The 20,944-nt window shown below is 37.4% G+C and overlaps 1 protein-coding gene across 1 annotated transcript in view; it reads left to right on the plus strand.

The window, feature by feature from the left end:
* LOC102697084 (Fc receptor-like protein 5) overlaps window positions 1-20,536 on the plus strand; it is a 34,963-nt gene extending 14,427 nt beyond the window's left edge. The window contains exons 5-17 of the mRNA XM_015342058.2: window positions 228-521; window positions 1,933-2,226; window positions 2,756-3,052; window positions 3,180-3,473; window positions 3,743-4,039; window positions 4,735-5,034; window positions 9,978-10,079; window positions 10,359-10,424; window positions 10,506-10,568; window positions 10,937-10,987; window positions 11,419-11,463; window positions 16,174-16,218; window positions 19,733-20,536. Coding sequence (XP_015197544.2) covers window positions 228-521; window positions 1,933-2,226; window positions 2,756-3,052; window positions 3,180-3,473; window positions 3,743-4,039; window positions 4,735-5,034; window positions 9,978-10,079; window positions 10,359-10,424; window positions 10,506-10,568; window positions 10,937-10,987; window positions 11,419-11,463; window positions 16,174-16,218; window positions 19,733-19,773 — 2,189 coding nt within the window. The 3' untranslated portion in view covers window positions 19,774-20,536. The remainder of the gene's footprint in view (window positions 1-227; window positions 522-1,932; window positions 2,227-2,755; window positions 3,053-3,179; window positions 3,474-3,742; window positions 4,040-4,734; window positions 5,035-9,977; window positions 10,080-10,358; window positions 10,425-10,505; window positions 10,569-10,936; window positions 10,988-11,418; window positions 11,464-16,173; window positions 16,219-19,732) is intronic.
* The last annotated feature ends 408 nt before the right edge of the window (window positions 20,537-20,944 follow it).

Consider the following 20,944-nt stretch of genomic DNA (forward strand, 5'->3'; position numbering starts at 1 on the left):
CAGTCCTAAAGTAAAAATGAATATAAGTGATATTTTGTCCTGTGTTCATGCATTACTTTAGTGCCCTGTGTTTCTCTGCCAGAGAAAGAAAAAGAAAAAAAAAACACATGGACAGTAAGCTGTTCGGGGACTTTTTTTTGCATTTAGACAAAAAAAAAACCCACATGTACTATAAAATCTGTATTAACATTAAAAAACACCTTTTCTGACTCTCTAATTATTCACAGCCCTACCTAAACCTGTACTGACTCTGGAGTCTGGGTGGACAGAGATATTCACCACAGAAAAAGTGACTCTGAAGTGTACAATTAATATGGATTCTGCTGAATGGATATATAAATGGTACAGAGAGGGACAGGAGCTTTCTTTAGACAAGGCCGGTTCCAGCAGTAGGAACAGAAACAGATACACAATCCCCTCTGCTGCTCAGTCAGACAGTGGAAAATATACCTGTAGAGGTCAACATAGAAGAAAATCACTTCCCTCTGAAAGCAGTGATGCTGTTACACTGCAGGTGTCTGGTAAGTATTTCTGACACCTATTCATTCTGTTATCCATCTCCCTAACTTGAAAGTGCTGAAATTTCAGTGTTTTTTCTGTTTGATTTCCCAAGTTAATCCCTGTATTTTCATACTTAATTTAAAAATGCCCTCCTGTTTTGCCATTCAGAATACACATTTCCTAGGAATAACAACACAATCACAAATTTGCCTCAACCTGCTTGACTGAGGATCAGCCCCCTGGCCATAGGATGAAGAGACTGGGCCCCTCATGTAGAGTGAGAAGTTAACAAGGGGTAGCTGCAAAGGTGGAGATACGGAGGAGAAGTGATGAAAAAAGGGAGAGAGCAGGATTATGTATGGCATATAGAGTTTATATGAGTAAATTACTTCTGGAATTATTTTAAAATCCTGACAGCGGAGGTTAATTTTATTTGGCTGTTGTTATACTTCACAAATGTTTGTTATCAACTCCATTTTAAGCAACAATGTCTAAAGTCTTTATTAACTGTTCTGTAAGGGATGAAGATTGATTATAAAATGGAGCTACAGTATTTTGGCCTATTGCATTGTTTGTAGTATTGTTTCATACTGAAATACTGTATTGAAGCACAGGAAACAATATAGGGAGTATGTTTCTTTTAACTCATTTTGTTTCCTTTATTTTTTATTTTATTCTGGTTTAAAGGATTATAGAAGTGCCCTTGTGTCCTGAGCAAAGATTAACTTTAAAACATTCAATTTATGTTTGTTTTTCATTTTTTACTTTCACATTTAAGAGAGCAGAATTTAAAATCCAAGGAAGTTATATTCAAACTTTTCAATGCGTTAGTAAGACCTTAAATTGGAATATTGTGTTCAATCTTGGTCATCATATCACATAAACACACTGAACCTTTAGAGAAAGATCATCATGAGTAACAGTAATAATTGCTTGGACAGATTGCCTTATACAGATATTACAAAACAACTTGAACTCTTAGGTCTAGAACGAATGCATTTGAGAGGAATTTAATCTAAGAATATGAAAAATGAAATGTGTCATTGAATGTTTTCTCTCCCCTCTCACTAGTCATTTGCTTCTCATATAACCTGCTTGCTCATAAAATATGTTATAACCAAAACCACACTAAATAAAAACACTTTAAAAGGTAAAATGTTTAAGATTAGAAATGAAATTAATATATTACTGTAATATTTTCAATTTAGTAGTTGGCATTTAATCCTGAGTTCCTGCATATCTTCAGTGGTCCCCAAAAGAGGAGAGAAAGAATAGGAATTTATGTTGGATATTTAGGTGGCTATGGAGTGTGTTCTAGGATTTCTTTACATTATGGCAAGATAAAACTCCAGTGCACTGAATTACAACTTAAACATCTATCTTGTCTCATATCTACATAACTCAACATTTCTGACCCTCTAATATTCACAGCTCTACCTAAACCTGTGCTGACGTTGGAGTCTGGATGGACAGATATATTCACCACAGAGAAAGTGACTCTGAAGTGTGCGATTCAGATGGATTCTGCTGAGTGGATCTATAAATGGTACAGAGATGGACAGGAGCTTCCTGTAAACAAGGCCAGTTTCAGCAACAGTAACAGAAACAGATACACAATCTCCTCTGCTGCTCAGTCAGACAGTGGAAAATATACCTGTAGAGGTCAACATAGAAGAAAATCACTTCCCTCTGAAAGCAGTGATGCTGTGACACTGCAGGTGTCTGGTAAGTATTTCTGACACATATTCATTCTAACTGTTATCCAACTACCCAAAATAAAGTTGCTGAAATATCAGCTTCTCCATTTTATTTTTAAAAAATGAACACTGTACTTCCATACTCAATTTAAAAATATCTTCAAGTTTTGCAACAATAGTGTAACGAACAGTTCTTTCCGGACCCTATGCGGACGACACAATCAGAAGAAGTGGGGAAACACTAGGAAAACATCATGCAGGAAAACGGGGCTGAAAACAGGGGGGGTGTCCAAAGTGCGCTGGTGCACGGGGGAGGTGTGGCCAAGGCAAACAATCCATTTTTAACATGCAGTAGAGTAGAATTTAAAATTAAGTTAAGTTATTTTAAGGCTTTGTAATACATTAGTAAGGTCATAAAGACCATTTGGCAGCTTTACAGAACGTTCAGAGATGAATGATTTAAATGATATGAAGCTTATATACAGTGGACTAGACTTATTGTATACTAATGTCTTTTCAGCAAAAACATAGCAATAACTGATTAACTTCTGTTTCAGATACAAAACCAAAGCCCACCCTGACCCTGGACCTCGTCTATGGAGAAATATACACAGGAGATAGAATTACCCTGATATGTGATGCTGGGGGACATTCTGTTGGCTGGAAGTATCTCTGGTATAAAGACACACAGGGAGCAGTCCTACTCAACACTGACAGCAGTAGGACTGATGGGTCCAGTTACACCATTAGCTCTGCTGCTCTGTCCCACAGTGGAGAGTACTGGTGTCGAGCTAGAAGGGGAAAAGTGTTCTATTACACTGATCACAGTGATTCTCTGCATATAGAAATCATAGGTAACAAATTTAATTAATAAAATGATTCATCCTTACATCTTGGTGTTATCTTAATGTTTGATACTGTGGATGTTATTTCAATACACAACTGCTTTATTTGGTAGTTTCAATCTTGTCTTATGTGCAGCTCGACCACAGGCAGCACTGACCATGGAGTCTGGATGGACAGAGATATTCATAACAGAAAGTGTGACGATGAGATGTGAGATTGAGACGGGCTCTGCTAACTGGAGCTATAAATGGTACAGAAATGGACAGCAGTTTCCTGTAGACAAAACAGTCCCCAGTAAGGGAAATGGAGACACATGCACAATCCTCTCTGCTGCTCAGTTACATAATGGGCAATATACCTGTAGAGGAGAAAGTAATTTTAATCCATTTTACTCCAACAACAGTAATTCTGTGATACTGAAGGTATTTGGTAAGTATTATCTAATACTGCATAATTCTAACTGTGATATTTTTTCTTATAACAAAAGTAATGATGATATCTCTTCAAGTTCTTCTTGCTAGACCACTTTTCTAATTGTATTCCTTTCATAAGAACATAAGACTTTATAAAATGCTATAAATGAAAGGGAAGTAATCACCCTATTTTTCTTCTTGAAGGAATCTTAACCTGGTGTTAATAACATTGTATTAGAACAATGTGGTTGAGACAGAACACATTATTTAACTTTTGTGTTTCAGAAACAAAGCCAAGGCCAATTATGACACAGGAACTCCCCATTGGAGAGATATACACAGGAGATAGGGTCACCCTGACCTGTGGGCTTGTGGGAAATTCTGCTGGATGGGAGTATCTCTGGTACGAAGATAGACAAGGACTAGTTCTCCTCAACACAGACAGCAGCAGGACTGATGGGTCCAGTTACACCATTGAGTCTGCTACTATATCCAACAGTGGAGAGTACAGGTGTCAAGCCAGAAGGGGGACTGTGCCCTTTCATTCTCAAAGCAGTGATACTCTTACATTAAACATATCAGGTATGGTACTGAAATATTTTGATTTACTTTTGAAATCAGATTTTTCTTTGTCAAAGGAGAACATAAAGAACTTCATTCTGTCATGATTTGAACCCCTTCCCCTTAAGGGCGCTCCAGCTCTTTCACATTTTACCTGATCTCCTGCACCTGCCTCCTGTTCCAGTCTCCCCTTAAAAGCCAGAGGTTCCCACTATTCCGGGCTCAGAATTGGAAGATGGACGCCACAAGGCTTGCCTATTTTCCGGGTTGTCTGAAGGCAGGCCTTTTCCCCGGTGTCCTGACCGTCTGCGTCCAGGGCTTGGAGCGCCTGGCCCTGTTACCCTATTTTATTCCCCCGACCCTTCGTCGGATCCTGTTCCGGCTTTTAACTTCATTTGTCTTTGTCATGGATGGACCACCCGGCTCTGGTAATTTGCCTCCCTATGAATTTCCCTAAGAGAACCTCTTTGGACTGTTTGCCTGGACCACGCCCCCCTCGAGCATCTTCATCGTGCTCCCCTGTTCATCTACCAGCCCTGTTTCTAGTCTCGTCCCTGTGTCTTTTCACTCCATTCTGGATTGGGCTGTCTGCAAAGACGCGACGTAACGCATTCCAATCACTTAGCATGAAGGAATATGTTTTAACATAGTTATGGTGATGTGAATTCATACAAATGTACAAGTTTAAAACAATATTTTTTTCCATCTTATTGTAGTAGAGGCTCGACCTCAGGCTGTGCTCATCCTGGAGACTGTATGGACAGAGATTTTCACTACAAACTATGTGACAATAAAATGTGAAGTTAAGGACAGCTCTCTTGAGTGGAACTACACATGGTACAGAGATGGACAGGAGGTTCCACAAAATGCAAGTGACTTTGGTAGAGGATATGCAGAGAGATTCACATTTAATTCTGCAACTGAATCACAGAGATCTAATTTCAGCTGCAGAGGGAAGAGGGAAATGAAACCCACCTACTCCTTTGAGAGTGATGTTCTTATACCCAAGGATATCAGTGAGTCATCTTTTTTTCCTTTTAAATAAATACAATAATAAATAGCAACAATAATTTTCCTTGTATGCTAATATAATAATTAAACTCAAGTCAAATAACATAAGTATATACTTTAGACTTACACAAATGATAAAAGTGTCATCAAAACAGATAATTAAACCATAGTATTTTCAGCATGAATATTGTAAAAACATTACATATACAGTATAGTGTTGGGTATGATCTTCATGAGCATTAACACAACATTTACCTTATCGACCTTTGTAGGTCAGGACTGTGAGTTAGACTTTCCTCTGGAACTGGGAGGTCAGCAATCTGATTTTGACCCTGCATTGTGGTACTGTAGCTGTATAATGTAGATCATTAATTACAGTAACACCTAACAGTGAAGCACTAACCGGGCATTTGCTGTTCTCCTGTCCTAACTGAGGGTTGTTGACCTCTTCTGTTTTACTCAGAATAGCCTCAGTGGTAGAAGAATTTGAGGTGGTCACTTTAGTAAGGTCAGATCACAGATCAATGGCCAGTGTTACACGAGCACCTGCTTGTTCAACTGTCTATAATCAATTATCAACCCATTGGGTTTCAGCACTGGAAGGTGTGGGAACTTACAATATGAGTGATTTACCAATGAAATTCATTCACTCACTCATAAGTTATTGTTCTGTGAGAGAGTGCAGTGTGTCTGTGATTGAGTCACGCATAGCAGAAGAAATATTGTACTGCTTCTCAACAGCTGGCTGGGATTCAGGAACTGTGGTGTCACGCTCACTACACCTAGAGGGTGCTCTATTTTCCTTCTATTCCTAGTTCCCTGTGATTATTCATGTCTTTCTGGTGTGTCTTGTTGTGTAGCCTATTTATTTCCTGCTTCTGCTCTGCCACTTGCTCAGCATTGATTTTCAGTATCTGCCCTGAGACCCGCCTAGCACCAGGTCACTCCTGTCTTTGGGCTGAGGGCATCGGTTTCTATACAGCTTCTCCTGAACAGCTGAGCCCGGGCTAACCCCCGTCTCGTCGCTACGCCTAGGGTCTTAATGGCTCTCCTGTCTCTCTACGGTTCGTCCTTTCGGACATACGTGACAGTGGTGCTATACACAGTGTGCAGTTCAGTTAGGCTGCAATCACAAGCCTCCTTTGTGAAAACATCTTGGAAACCTTGAAAGTTTAGAAATTCAGTTTCCAGAGATTAGATTTGTGTAGCTATTTTATCTGCTCTATTTGTTCTATTTATCTGCTTTACACAACTGTCTGGTAGTTGTATAGCTGCTGCATCTACCCTGAAGTCTGTGGAAAGCTTTTCCTGAGCACCTGTGTGAGCTGCACTCTTATCATTAAGGTGCACTCTGCCTAACCCAGGTTTGAAGAAACCCTTTACCAGTAGGACAGTTGTCATCCACTTGGACTTAGAGTGGTACCTGTTCGCTACCCCCTTTTTTCACCGGGGGACTGGGAAACTTGTGAAGCTGGAGTAGTGACTTAATGGTTAGAGCATTTGGCAGACCCATTCTGTGTGAGTAGAGACCCTGCCATGCCCTCTTCGCTCTGTGCCAGCAATTAGAGGACTTGATCCTTCTGTTCAGGTTAAGGGTGCTGCAGACCATCAGGTTTGATGTTACAACCTGTGTTGACGGATGAGAAAATACTGTTCTGCCTGCTTACTCGGTCCCCTGCTCTATTTGAGGTAGAGAGCGACATCTGCAGTTAATGTGGGGACCACCATGTCACCCTCATTTACTACCTAGTGGGTCTGAGGAACAGTTTTCCCTATGATGTTTCTCTAGGTCATCATGCAGGGAGTTGTCACCTTGGCCTCACATGTGTCTGTAACATGTGGCTTATGGTATCCAACAGGACGCTAGGTCTCAATATCAGGTCTGCACCTACTTGGGCTGGGTGAGACAGCTGGGGTGCTACCGGAGGGTAGTGAACTAACTGGTTCTCACTGATATGGCTAGAAACTGAGAAGGTTCCATAGATCCATATTGGTTTGTTAGCAGACAGTTTGTTAGTAGTCTCATTGGAGCATGGTTTCAGGACAGGTGTTCAATGAATTGGTCACTAGCATCTGATTTATTCAGAACTTTCAGTCCCTGCACATCAGGGAGGCAAAAACAAACTATTATTATTTATTTCTCCAGAAGTGTCAGCTTGAAGCTAAACAGCATTTACTAAGTCTGGCATCTTTTACTTGACTTCTGCATATTAATTCTTCCCTTTTTCCAGTGTAAAACAACTCTGGCAGACTTGACCTGAGCCCACCACTATAGCTGGTGGCAATCCAGTAAAGGTGGCAGCCTATATAGCCCATTCTGTCCAATAAGCATAGGCTCTGAAAATCTGGAAATATACAGTAGATGGGATGTTTTACAATTTCTTTGCCAAATTTTAAACTTTTACCCTGTGTGTTATTCTGGAAGTGTCTTACATGCTATTAGTAGTTGTTATATTACAAGTTTCCACTTTGAGAAAGTTTCCAAAATGTTGTATGCTTTGTTTAATCTTTGTGAACTGGCTGGATGAGACTAAACATACTGCAGTCCTGGTGTCTAGCAATGCTTTACAGTGCGTAGTATTTTTAATGGTGACATTGACATATAAGTGATTTGCTTAGCTTTTCTGTACCAAACTGCCTAGAGCCAATTTGAAGACAGTTTTCTTTTCACTGAACTTGGGTTGGTGTGTGTCCAAAGTTCCAAGCTGCGATCTACATGCCTCACCCTTCCTGGGGTTCTCCCACCCAATCAGATGGGATGTCAGTGTTACAGATTCGGTCAGTGAAACCAAGTAGTGAACCCACTTGCGGGAGCCGACAGAGACGAGTCGTGATCCTAATACCATAGCTGAAGGAGAGAGCCGAGAGTCCAAGGGAAGCCAGTGATCCAAACCGAGAGGAAATAGCCAAAGCCAAACAGTAATCCAAAACTGTAGATGAAGGGGAGAGCCGAGAATCCAAGGGAAGCCAGAGAACCAAACTAGAAGAAAGCAACCGAAGCCGAGCCGTAATCCAATAGAGGTAGTAAAAGGGGAACAACCAAAGTCGGAACCAGAACAGTACGAGGAGGTTGAAGGCGTAGCGCAACTAAGAAGCTCGAAAGGGAAACCAATACTGAGCGAGGAGGTAGGGAAAGACTAATGCTTAAATACCAGATGAGACGGAGGTGTGGTGGTGAACGCGTACCGTGATAGGTGGACTGATGAACTAAGGCTACGCCTTCTTCTGCCTCTTTCGTTGCCGAGAGGCAGGGATCGTAACAGTCAGAGGAGGAGGAAGAAGGTCCTGACTTGTTGACACATGTGTGGGGCATGCACTGCAATGCCGAGGGAGTGGCCCTGACCTAATTCACACTACCAGGAGCCAAGCGAGTGGCATTGGAGTCTCCTTGGTTACTCCTAGGCTTGGATGTCGTGCGGGGCTCTGTCAATATTGACCGCTGCATGGTTAACCCTACTTTGATGGCTTTTACCCACCTCAGGGCTAAATCGGCCAGGGTTGCTTTTATAGCATGAATATGCTTTTTGCGCCATATTTCTGATAGCCGATGATCTCATTGTCTTTGCATCTGCATGCAGTACAATCGTGTCTCTGACCGATGGGTGAAGGATTTGCAATGAATAAACTATTAAAGTTAACATCCTCATCAGATTCCTGATAAGTCTGCCATGCAAAGTACATCAACCTAAATGTTTCGCAAAATACAAGAGGAGACTTGGTTTTCACCTGTGGTTCTGGGAAGAAATCAGCTTGGAGACTTGATGGAGCCCATCGACACTATATATTATTAAATGTACATAATTGATAAAGTTTTACAACATCTTTTATCGGAGGGGCCTTTTTAGCTGCATCCCTCTGCATTTGGAGAGAGGCACCAGCTACTTGGTCAAGACACACCAAGATTATTAGATATATTTAATAACTTTAATAACATTTAATTCTAAATGAAGTCTGGTCTCTACACATTATAACTCATCTGTAATTCGGTAAACAATGTTTTGTGGCATTGCACCGTAACTGCTTGAGAATGTAAGAGGGCTGATTTAAATATACTGTACCTCTCTTGCCCCTTACTTGGATAGCTTTCTGGGATATGAAAGCATTTCCAGGAGAATGCTTACATTAATAATAATAATAATTATTATTTACACTTACTGTATATAGAGCTTTTTCTGGACACTCCACTCAAAGTGCTTAACAAGTAATGGGGACTCCCCTCCACCACCACCAATGTGCAGCATCCACCTGGATGATGCAACGGCACCCATAGTGCACCAGAATGCTCACCACACATCAGCTATCAGTGGGGAGGAGAGCAATTCATAGATGGGGATTATTAGGAGGCCATGATAGGTAAGGGCCAATGGGAAATTCGGCCAGGACGCCGGGGTTACACCCCTATTCTTTTCGAGAAACACCCTGAGATTTTTAATGACCACAGAGAATCAGGACCTCAGTTTTACGTCTCATCCGAAGGACGGCGCCTGTTTACGGTATAGTGTCCTCGTCACTATACTGGGGCATTAGGACCCACATGGACTGCAGGGTGAGCGCCCCCTGCCGGCCCCATTAACACCTCTTCCAGCAGCAACCTTAGTTTTTCCCAGGAGGTCTCCAATCCAAGTACTGACCAGGCTCACACCTGCTTAGCTTCAGTGGGTTCCCAGTTGTGAGTTACAGGGTGATATGGCTGCTGCCATTAGATCGTTTGCATGTAAATGTAACAAGATACAAAGTCCATGTTTATTTATGAGATTTCTTGGTTAATTGAAAACATGTTAAATCAAAGTCAATGCATAGGTGATGAAAAAGCAAACTGATTGCAAATTAAAATGAGATAAAATATAATGTTCCTTTCCCTAAATGTTTGTACTATAAGTGCATTATGATATTTGAACCATAATACAATCTAAAATGTATATTTCTCCTTTTGTCTTTCTTCTTGCAGTTCAGAAATGGAAGGTCATTGTGGGTTTTTCTTGTACTCTGAGTCTGATTGTGTTTCTTGTAGTCTTGTTCTTGTTTTGTATGAGGATCTGCAAAACATCAGGTGAGATCTGATGAAAATTCAAATTACATCTGTGGCATTGTTTGCATTATCCAATTTATTTTTTTGTACTGAATTTGAACAATGACAGCTGTTGAGTTTTGAAGATACTCTACCTGCATCAATTTGTCTTAGTGTTTCTTCTGTGGTCTGTTGATACAGTACTTATATATCTGCTTAAAATAGACACTAACTACTATATATTAAACATTATATTTAATGTTTTTGACTTGCTGTTTTCTCTACCTTTTCTGTTTCATTGTATGTTGTTAATTTTCACAGGTCAGAGCACTAAAAATCAAGAAGATATGTTTATTTCAATGAACGACCAAAAATCCCAAAACTCAGGTAAAAAATAATGTTTCGGTCTACTCCATGATCCATTATTCACTCTCTTTGACTTGTCCAATAATGTCTTCTCTACTCCAGGTAATCCCATAATTCAGAATCTTTACAAAATAAAAGACTGTTCTCTTGAAAACATATATGCAGGTAAGTAAAAAATTCAGCACTGTTTCTCAGTTCGTCATGAACATGTTCAGAAAAAAACAAGTTAATCTATTCATTTATTATTTCTGTGTGAATCCTCACACTCTAAGATAATTACAAGACTCATTCACCCTACAAAAGCATTTGTAGAAATAATTAAATAAACCTGTAGCATTAGACATATTATGTAATCTAGGATTTTACTTATTAAAATGTGTGCTTAACTTAATATGAAACCATAGATAGTTTTTAAGAAATCAAATTAATCTGACAGCATTTAAGCATTTTTTTCAGATGTATTACTCTTTCTTTTTCTCTTCCTTTCTAGTACACTTACTATATTTCACGTTTCTTATTTTCATATCCTTTAGGAAACTCTATGGAAGAGACTACCAGTTTAAAGTTTCTCAACAAAGATACTAGTGAGTCTATGAGACAACCCCTCCATGTAATATCATGTAATTATTTGTTTCAACCATCTGTGATCTGTCTGCTTTCAAATATGTTTTTTACTATGTCATTGATTCTCAGGCAGCAGGTGTGATTTGCTTATTTGTTGTATTTTATTATGTTTTTGTTTGTATATGATTATTATTGTCCTCATTTAAAATTCAAAAACATATGTGTCTGAATATTAACGAGCTCTTTCTGCAGTCAAAAGATGGGTGTTACTGGTCAATGTTATCAATGACTAATGAGGAGAAAACTGCTGTACATGGTGAAAAATTTGAAAGCTCTTTCCACCCTAACCTAGAAGGATGTTCATTGTAGTTTTCATATACAGTATGAATTTGAATTGCCCAAGGTAAGGGTTTCTGCTAAGCAAACAAATAAAACGTATTTATGCTTGCAGGTCAACTCACAGAAAAAAATATAGGTATACTCTCTTCTTTTAAAGGTAAGTGCCCCTTTTCTCTCCGTCAAAAAAATAACAAATTGCTATTTACATAAACCATATTGTTATTTACATGTCATCAGTTCATTTAGTTGACAGTTCCTAGGTGCACCGGGTTAGAAATAACATGAAAGCATTATATTAGATTTTCATCTTTAACAGTTAAATGTCTGCAGTAGAGCTCTTAACAATACAAATGTGAGCTATTACAAATGTTAAATAGGTTTTAAAATTGAAAGAGAAAACTAAATAATATATTATTAAAGTTTGTTTTTGCAGCTTAGTGTATGTAGTATTTATTGGTGAGAAAAAATTGGAGTTTCTCTTATTTACAAGTTCCTCTTCACAAGTCATTTCATGAAAGGCTTGTCAGTGATGCCTTTTATGGAATTCTTCTAAGCTGTTCTGAACGTTTGAGTTTCTATCAGCACAGAGAAAACTTTCCCTATTTTGAGGGAAAAAGACCCTTTAAATCACTACCTGTCATGAACCTCTCCAGAGGTCTCACCCTTACTTTCTGTCTATAACTAGATCTTAATATTCACTGCTTGTATTCCTTTTACTCAAACTGACTTTCCACTGGTACTAACACCACTTTATACAACCACTAGCCCAGCCAGCTTTAGCTATGGTAAATGAATTCTATTTAGTTGTTAATTTGTTTGGCACAGCAGTCTTTACTGAATCCAAATCACTAAATTTAATCTATTGAGCGTGGCCACTGAGGTTATGGAGTTCAGGACTTAATCCAAACCTAATCCACTTTAAGAACGCTTACAGTTACCAATGGGTACAACCTATGGTTTTAGATTTTTCTTACCAGAGTTCTTGTGATAATAGCTCTCACTTTGTGATGCTCACTCAAACCACGATACCAGATACCAGTTCTCTTTCGGTGTACAGTGTAGAAAATTAACCATTGATAAAGACAACACTTCTCCACATACAGTAGTAGTGCTGTAGAATTAAAGCATTCAGATAAAGTAAAATAATCTTTCTGTTGTATTGAATTTGGTAAGTATGATGAACTTCCAATAAACAAAATGCAATGGAATTCTGACACAAACTAGGACCTCATAAACTGGGTCAATTATGACACCCTCAGTAATGAACTGTCCATATACATACCTCTTTTTCTACCATTCCCAGAAGGGTATTGGGTAAGGAAGAAAACTACATTACCTCACAACCAATAACTGCTTGTGATGACTTGTCTTAAAAGATACTGCACAGCAACTGGGATTTGCTTTCTCATTCTCTTAACGTCTGATATCTCACAGCAAAAAGAATCCTATAATTTTTACTATTGTTGTCAGATTGGCAACTCAAACAGCTTAGCCTCAAGTGATTGCCAGACTGAGAAAGACTGGCATAAACCAGAACTCTGCCAAAGAGTTTGTCTGCAACAAGAGAAGTTTGGACAAGCTTTGAATTGTCATTTTGCCTGATCAACAAAATAATAAAATTGGATATTTGTCAACACCACTGAGTAGCTACTGGCTATTCATCATAACAGCAACAACCATGAGTACCAGACTAACTCATTCCTTACTTGTGAATAGACCTCAGAGACTCTTTGCATTCCAGGAAGCTGACTGCAGGAAGTAGCAAAGTAGGAAATACTTTCTTTTGTATGTGCCACTGGACTTCATTGCCACAGAGCCAACAAAGATTGGACTGTTGTGACTTGATCCAGTATTCCACTCTCTCTAGGACATTCAAATACAGTCTTACAAAAAAATGCCCAGCTATTTATAGGAGACTAGGAGACTGCTTCAGAGAACATGTTAGGGCTGTGAAGATTAAAGATTATTCCAAGCACATAGTTTCTCATTTCACCTCAGACAGCCATGATCACACTGATCTGTCTCTGTTCTCAAAGAAGGGTTTCTCAACTCCCACAGCAGAAAGACAACAGAAACTAAACTCATCCTGAAACTACTGTAGGTTCACACCTTCCCCCTTCTCTCCGTGATAGACTTATTTTCGTGTAATCATCTTTATTCTCATGCGGGTTCTGACTTCACAACTTTCTCCACCCCTCTCCACTTTGCAATTTCTGACTGGCCTCTCTTCCTTACCCCTCTCCATCCTCCTACGCTTTTCCAGCTTTTGTTCTCCTGTGCCATTTTAATCTTTGCCGTCTACCCTGTGTAGCGGCAAGGCTTATTAATAAGGCAGATTTAAGTGTTTCTGAGCTTCCCAAATGAGGCCCCATTTCTCTGTTCATCTCTGTGGTGCAGCCCCAGAGAAACCATTCATGCAAGATGTTTTCTTTTGATAAGGACAGCTCCCAAAGGGGGATGCACTTAGCTAAGCCTGGCTATCATGATCAATGGTCATCCATTGGCGCCTATCTGTCTAGGGAGTGCCAGTTGGACATCTGGACTGCATTACTAAGTGTCAGGAGTAAGTGACTCATATCTCACCTTGATCAACCAATCAGGGACTGGTAGGGCCGAGTAACCCACGTGGGACTCTGATGCCCATGGAACTTTCAGCCAATCAATGAGCTGAAGTTCCTCCAGGTAAAAACAGGCAACACAGAGAGCCTGAGAGATTAAGATTCAGATTGAGATTCAGATTCAACAAGATTCAGAAGGGATTCTGGAGAGGATTCTGTGGACTTTTCTAAAGGGAATTCAAAGGAGAATTCCAGGGCAGGACGGCCCAGGAGCAGAAGGCTCCCAAGGGCAGGACATTCTCTCAGCGCGCCTCCTGACCATCCTGAGACTCAGCCCGGACAACCACGGAACGGCCGGTGTGTCCGAGTGCCAGAACTTTCCTTTGTTCTAAGAGTCTAGAGCGGAGGTTGCCAGAGAATAACCAGAGGATCCACCCGAGGTTAGCACCAGCAGCAGGCCTCGTGAACAGGTCGGAACTGTGGACAGCTGAATCACTATTCAGAACTAGCTCTTCATCAGGAACGAACCGGTCCTCTTCCTGACTTGCTGGGACCCACAGTCATCTTTTCTCCTGTGCACAAACTTTGCTAGTTAAAGCCAACAATGAGCATCAGCAGCGCACCGTCGCAAGCCGCACAGCACAGCCTGGCACGGAGCCAGAGAGCGCGGATTGGACAGCAACAGCCTCTTGTAATCCCTGAATAATGGATCAGCAATTTTTATGTATCATGGCATATTGCATCATATATAGTCACTTTTCTCTTGATTAATTTTGCACATTTAATTATTCAATTAAAGAAAATTCTGATCTGTTTCCTTTGAATTTTATGTCACCATTTATGATGATTTATTCATACTTCCCATGAAGTATTCACAGAATTTATTGTTCTAATTTCTAATTGTTTTCTTTCATTATGACAGCAGTCTTTTAATGCATTGTTCCAATTAAATATAAAATCCTTCTACATTGTCCTGATGAAGAAAATGATGTGTTGACAGAGTTGCATTTTCAAGCACTATTTTTCTTAACTTACATTTCTATTTTTAAGCTACCTGCATGTAACTGCCTGCACTTGTACTGTATATTGTGGGTGTGTTTTATATCTCAGTTTGAAACAATGGACGCTATTTTTAGTTTTTGGTCTTTCAGTGCTGGTCAGAACAGACCAGTACTATAAACTGCTGATTATCACAGCTAGTCTGTGCAATTAAAATTGTTCAGATTTGGTTCTTGTGTTTTAGATTGAATTTATACTTAGTGTCCAAGCATTAAGGAGTGTTTTGTATATTTCACATTTTGTACATCCCAGACTCTGCTCAACCCTTCATGCCCATGGGATATTATATTTTCTTACCCAGTGGCTGATATAATCATTTCAACAGTCATTATAATATATATATATATTATATTATATATTATTTTTATATGTTAAAATCATATCTGCACTCAATTAACATTTTTATTAAAAATCAACAATACATTCATTGCAGTTTAACAATATGTTTTCATCTCTTTCCGGCCTAAACCACATTGGTTTTACTCAAAGCAGTCCTTCAGAATCAGCAACAATTTGAACCTAAGTAAAAAAAGTACAAAAATCATCTTTTACACTGCAATAGACTAGATACAGTCAGTATACATTCATAAACCTGATAGCAGATTGAAAATTGAATATATGGAGATACAACAAAATGCCCTTTCATTCAGACTGCATGTTCCTCAGAGCAGCAGAATATTTACACGAAATGTGGGTGTAATTCTCATCAAAGCATGCATCTGGTTGGGCCCTATGTATAGCAGCTTCCAGTATATCACTTCTGTACTAACCAGAAACCACCTAAAACTCTCTTGTCCATTGATACACTCAGAATGCATTGTGAACCTCCCAAGACAAGTTTTGTTTGTGTTCTGTAACAGAATAGTTTTAGAAAGATGTACTCTCTGATAAGACTGGTTTGGCAATGGCTCTAAGCCCCAGATGCCACTGTACTGTAACTGCTCCATCTCAGTGATGACTTTCCAATTGCTACAAACCTTTTTATCGAAGCTAGTTGCATTGATTTTCTGAAATCTGTTTTATGAAAAACACAGTTACATTATAGTATATATACAGTATATTGCTACCACATGAACTGTGAAACCTTTCTTTTTCTGCAGAGCTCCCTTTTTAATGTTTATTTTTCATGCTTAACCTTTAATCTGTTAATTAAAATTCCTAGTCTTTCTGTATGATTTTATAATATATATATAAATTAAAAATTCAATTAAAATAGTTTTTCAAATAGTATCACTTTTTTGTACTTGCAGAGCAACCAGTAAAAGAAGAAATGGGTGAACTCTCTTCATTCATAGGTAATAATTTACATTTTCTTTCTTTGTAAAACTGAACAAAATATAGAGCCCCCAATATACTTGAAAAAAATAAAGTCTCAGGATCAATTTGTTTACAAAATCATTGGTAAACAAATTCAAATCTCTATCTACTAATTCAGGTAAACCATTACTAATATTTACTAATATGTTTGCTCAGTTTACTTATTCATGTACACAGCTCAGTAAGTTGTACATGGATTATGTAACATGCACATTTTAATCATCTAATAATTGACTGATCATGAAAAGTATGGACTCATATTAGTGCAGTTAAGTTTAAATTAATTTAGTAAACAATGTCTTCATAAAAATGCAAACTATTGTCTTGAGTATTGGCAGGGTGTGGCAAGTGCTTTCACAAAAGCTGAAAAGGCAGGGGCCTATATTTGCACAGGATCTGTTTGGGGTTAAAAATCTCAACATGGAACAGGAAAATGTTATAGCAATATATTTTTTTTTAAAAGGCATATTTTTAATGTCCACTGCAGGATACAATGTATAAAGAACGTGTGAGTTGATGTTGAATATAAACAACTACTTTAAATGTTTTTAGAACATTTTGAAAATACCACAGTATATGACATTCAGTATATAGATCCAAACCTACAACAGTTGGCTTATCTTTCATACATGAAAGAACTAAATCAATTTGAATTCTGCAGTCCTGCAAAAACTGTTGAGAGAGTTAAATTTGAAAGAATAAGCATACATGTTGATTCATATATGAAACCTAAATAATATTTACTGTAGATACTGTAGACATACTGTACAGTATCTCCTGGACAGCTCTTCACTATACAGCAGAACAGTGACCAAAAACATATAGTCAGTACAAGGTCTAATTTCAGTTTTTGGTCTATTTTGCTATAGATAATTTAATATATTTCTTATTGATAATTCAAACTGTTATTCAAAACAATCTTAGATTAGACATCTACAGTATATGCTTATCGATCACATTTCTTTACTTAGAGTTTGTAAAATATTTTCAGTACAAAAAAAAAGAAACACAACGTTTTGGCTGTGGAGCCCTCTTCAGGTGTGACATTGTCATTGTGATCTAACAATGTTATCTGACAATTTTGATAACAAAACTACACATTGACATTCTTTTGATGTTGCTTTTAATGACATTGATTTTCTTAATGTTTTCATGGCAACGTTAGGTTAGATATCAGCTCAGTAATATTTTGTCATATTTTCTCTTAATGCAAAATAGATTTCAAGGCTTGGAAAAGGATAACTCAGTACTGTTTTCAGCTCAGCAGTGTGTTCTCTTAATGCTAACTACATTTCAAGGCTTAGAAAAGGATAACTTGGGAGTGAAAGACTTGCATATCTAAAACTGCAGTTCCACATGTATTAGGTAGTTAATGCCACATCCACACCGTCATATTGCTGGTCTAAAAAATAAGCCATCTTAGTGAGCTATCCTATGATAGGATCAATGTCTTCCACTTCTACAGAAAAGTGTTATGACATATTCCCAATGCAGAGTACAGCAATCAAAAACGGAGGAAACACTAGTACTTGGTTACAAACAGTATAAGAGGGCAAAAATACTCCCTATTCATGGGTTTCATTTTGGGCGATCCATCCTACAGTATAATGTTCAATAGTCCTACCTTTATTTAGGAGTTAGTTGTACTGTACGTTAACATGGATTATTACAAGTTCATAAATATGATAAATAATAACTGGTAGACAATGTAAGGCTCTGGCTGCCCTGTGACCAAGTATCAGATAAAGCTGTTAGAAAATAGATAGATGGATAGATAAATAACGTAGACAATACATTATATAATTATTGTTCTGGGCTCAGAGATATATCACCATGTGATGTTGTCACATATCAGAAATAATACAATGTTGACTGTTGCCTCATTTTTGTTTTATTTATTTTTGGAGACATGGTTTAACTGAATCGCATTTTACTGTAGTTGTTGTCAGCTTCTGGTCAGCAGGTAATAGAGAATAAAATGACAGCCTCCTCACTGTGGGATATTCGCAGTTCAATTATTTTTAATATAGTACTCAGTGCTGTATTTCAGTTCACATGCGTTGTTTAAGACTGGTGAAATGTTCTGTGAGTTGTAGTGTGAGACATTTTAAATAATACTGTATACGCTTAATTATATTAATATCGAGATACACAGCATATATAGCATGTATGAGTTTTTGAATGCATTGCTTCTATTGCCTTTGGATCTATACTTAAATCTCTGAAAAAATCTTTTACTATCATCATGTTTTTATTCCTTTCTCTTCTCTGGAAAAATCCCTTGCCTAAAAGATTACTCCCTTTGAGTCCTACTTTTACTGCAATTCAATAAGCTCTTTTTTTAGGGAGCAATAGAAGAAGATAATTATACAATACAAATTTAGTCTTATATAGCTCCCTTCAGACAGTGGAATTGAGATTCTGTCCAAAGTTAAAAGAAATATTTTTTTTTCTGCATGTAAAGCAAATGAATAATATATAATATATTGATTGTTGAGGCTGGTACATTAATTTGAGTATCATCGTCATAAAAGTGAAAATAAAGTGTACGGATGCTAATGATATCACCAATACTGTATGTTGTGAATATACTGTAGCACTGTATATAATATATAAATACAGTAAATTACTGTACAGTATGTTGTTGTCAACACATTTTTCGGACACAATCCTGAACAACCCATACAGTCTCCAGGTGTTGTCCAGGTCTTATTTCAGTGTTAATTGAGTGATGACGCTAAGGTATTTTTAAAACTTAAAGAAAACTGGTAACACAATGACCAGGATTGCCTATCCTTATGGGTCTCTGAATTTGTTTTGTAGGAGTAGAAGGGGTTTGCATACACTGAGAGGCTGAGAATTATTGATTCACTGCTTTACTAGGACAGGAAACAGGTCATATGTGTTCCACAGTGGTATTCTAGGTACAGTACGCACATTTGCATTTCATATACAGTACTTCACAACACATTGCTACAAATGCTCGTATACAAGCATTTTCCCTTTCTTGTTGAATTAAGGAGATATTATAGCATATATAATTACTATACAATGGCCTAATACAGTATGTTCGTAACTCACAATAAGGATAGTCAGTTTTTCCGCTAGGTTTATGCTATGTAATACACATTTTTCATCAATTTCCCTACGGGATTAATAAAGTATTACTGTATCTATCTATTTTTCTTTTCTTTGACACTTCCACACATTAACCTAAATTTCTCAGCTTCTTAGAATATATTTTAACTTCTTAGAATAAATTAGAATACATTTACTCTGCAACAGTTGTGAACTAAATAAACATTGTACGGTATATACAGCAAACACTGTTCGTGTTAGCAGAATCCACTAAAGTAGAACATTGAAATATACATTATACATTAGTATTCAGGCTTACTGAAGAAAATATTTTTATTGTAATCCTAATAATAGTCACAATTTAATTTCTGAATCTTTATTTTCTTTAATTTTTCCTCTCTTTTGATTAAACAGGGCGAAAGACAAGCAATGAAAGTCAGAGTTTCATACAGTGAAATGTGCATGGAGAAGAAAAAATGTTTTGTTTTAATTCAGAGATAGTATTTTTGTTTTTTTGTATATTTGTGAGTATTAACTCTACATAGAACTCAGACAATTATAAGGACATTGACTAAATTGAGAAACGATACAGCATCTAAACAGTGCCATGAATATACTGTATATCATTAATGTGAGTACATGCTTAATTTAATTAAATTAATTAGCAATGGTGTGAGGTGTGGGACTAAAATTATCATAAGTGGCTTCTAGTCTTCAACTGATTATCTCCTGTGCCTTTTAGCTTTTAAATATTATTTTTAATGTATATAATTAATATCTTGTATTTTCTGTTTAGTTTTTTCTAGGTTTGTCTAGTAAATTACTTTTAAATGTTTTTTCTAAATGTGTCTGTTCACATCTCACATCTATTGTCCTATATAGAACTTCAGGGTATTATTGTATATAATTTATTTAAGGGAACACCTTGGAGTGTCCCCTTAAATCATAAATTAATAATAAATTAATACTTATATTGTATTACAAGAATATAAGTTTAGACTGTGTTTAAAAATGTTTAAAAAAATACTAATTCTTAGTTTCAATTGTATTTTTTGGTTTCATAATTCACTGTTGATTCTGAAGGTTAAATCTGTCAGTGCCACTAAAAGATTAAGATTAAAAAAGGTTAACCTTAACCTGTTTTTTTATGCTTTGACATGCTTTTTGCATGCATGACCTGTTAATGGTCCTCAATAAAGCATGTTCTAGATCTCTTTCTGTGGAACTCATTTGTTTTTACTCAGCTAACCTGTGTAAGTAGATATCATTTTGCACTCTAAGCTGCCTTTTTCTGTCTTTACAAAACTGTGAGCACTGGACAGAGACTTGTATTTTCAATAGTTTCATTTTGAAAGTGACTCTCAAAAGGGTGTTGAGTACCCTCTACTGGCAACAGATGGAACTGTGCATCTTTTCTGGCAAAACATAATATCATAATCATAATAGAATAAAATCATAATAGAATATAAGCAGATATAATATACAAAAACTGTTAATTACTCAAGGATAATGTGCATCGAAACTGTTTTGTTGTTCTTCTTTTTGTTTTAACTTGTAATTTTGACATAAATTCACAGATTTGAGTATACTTGAAATAAATACACTTTTTCAAGTATCCCTTTACAG

Source organism: Lepisosteus oculatus, chromosome 5 (assembly GCF_040954835.1).
Source record: "Lepisosteus oculatus isolate fLepOcu1 chromosome 5, fLepOcu1.hap2, whole genome shotgun sequence".
NCBI lineage: Eukaryota > Metazoa > Chordata > Actinopteri > Semionotiformes > Lepisosteidae > Lepisosteus > Lepisosteus oculatus.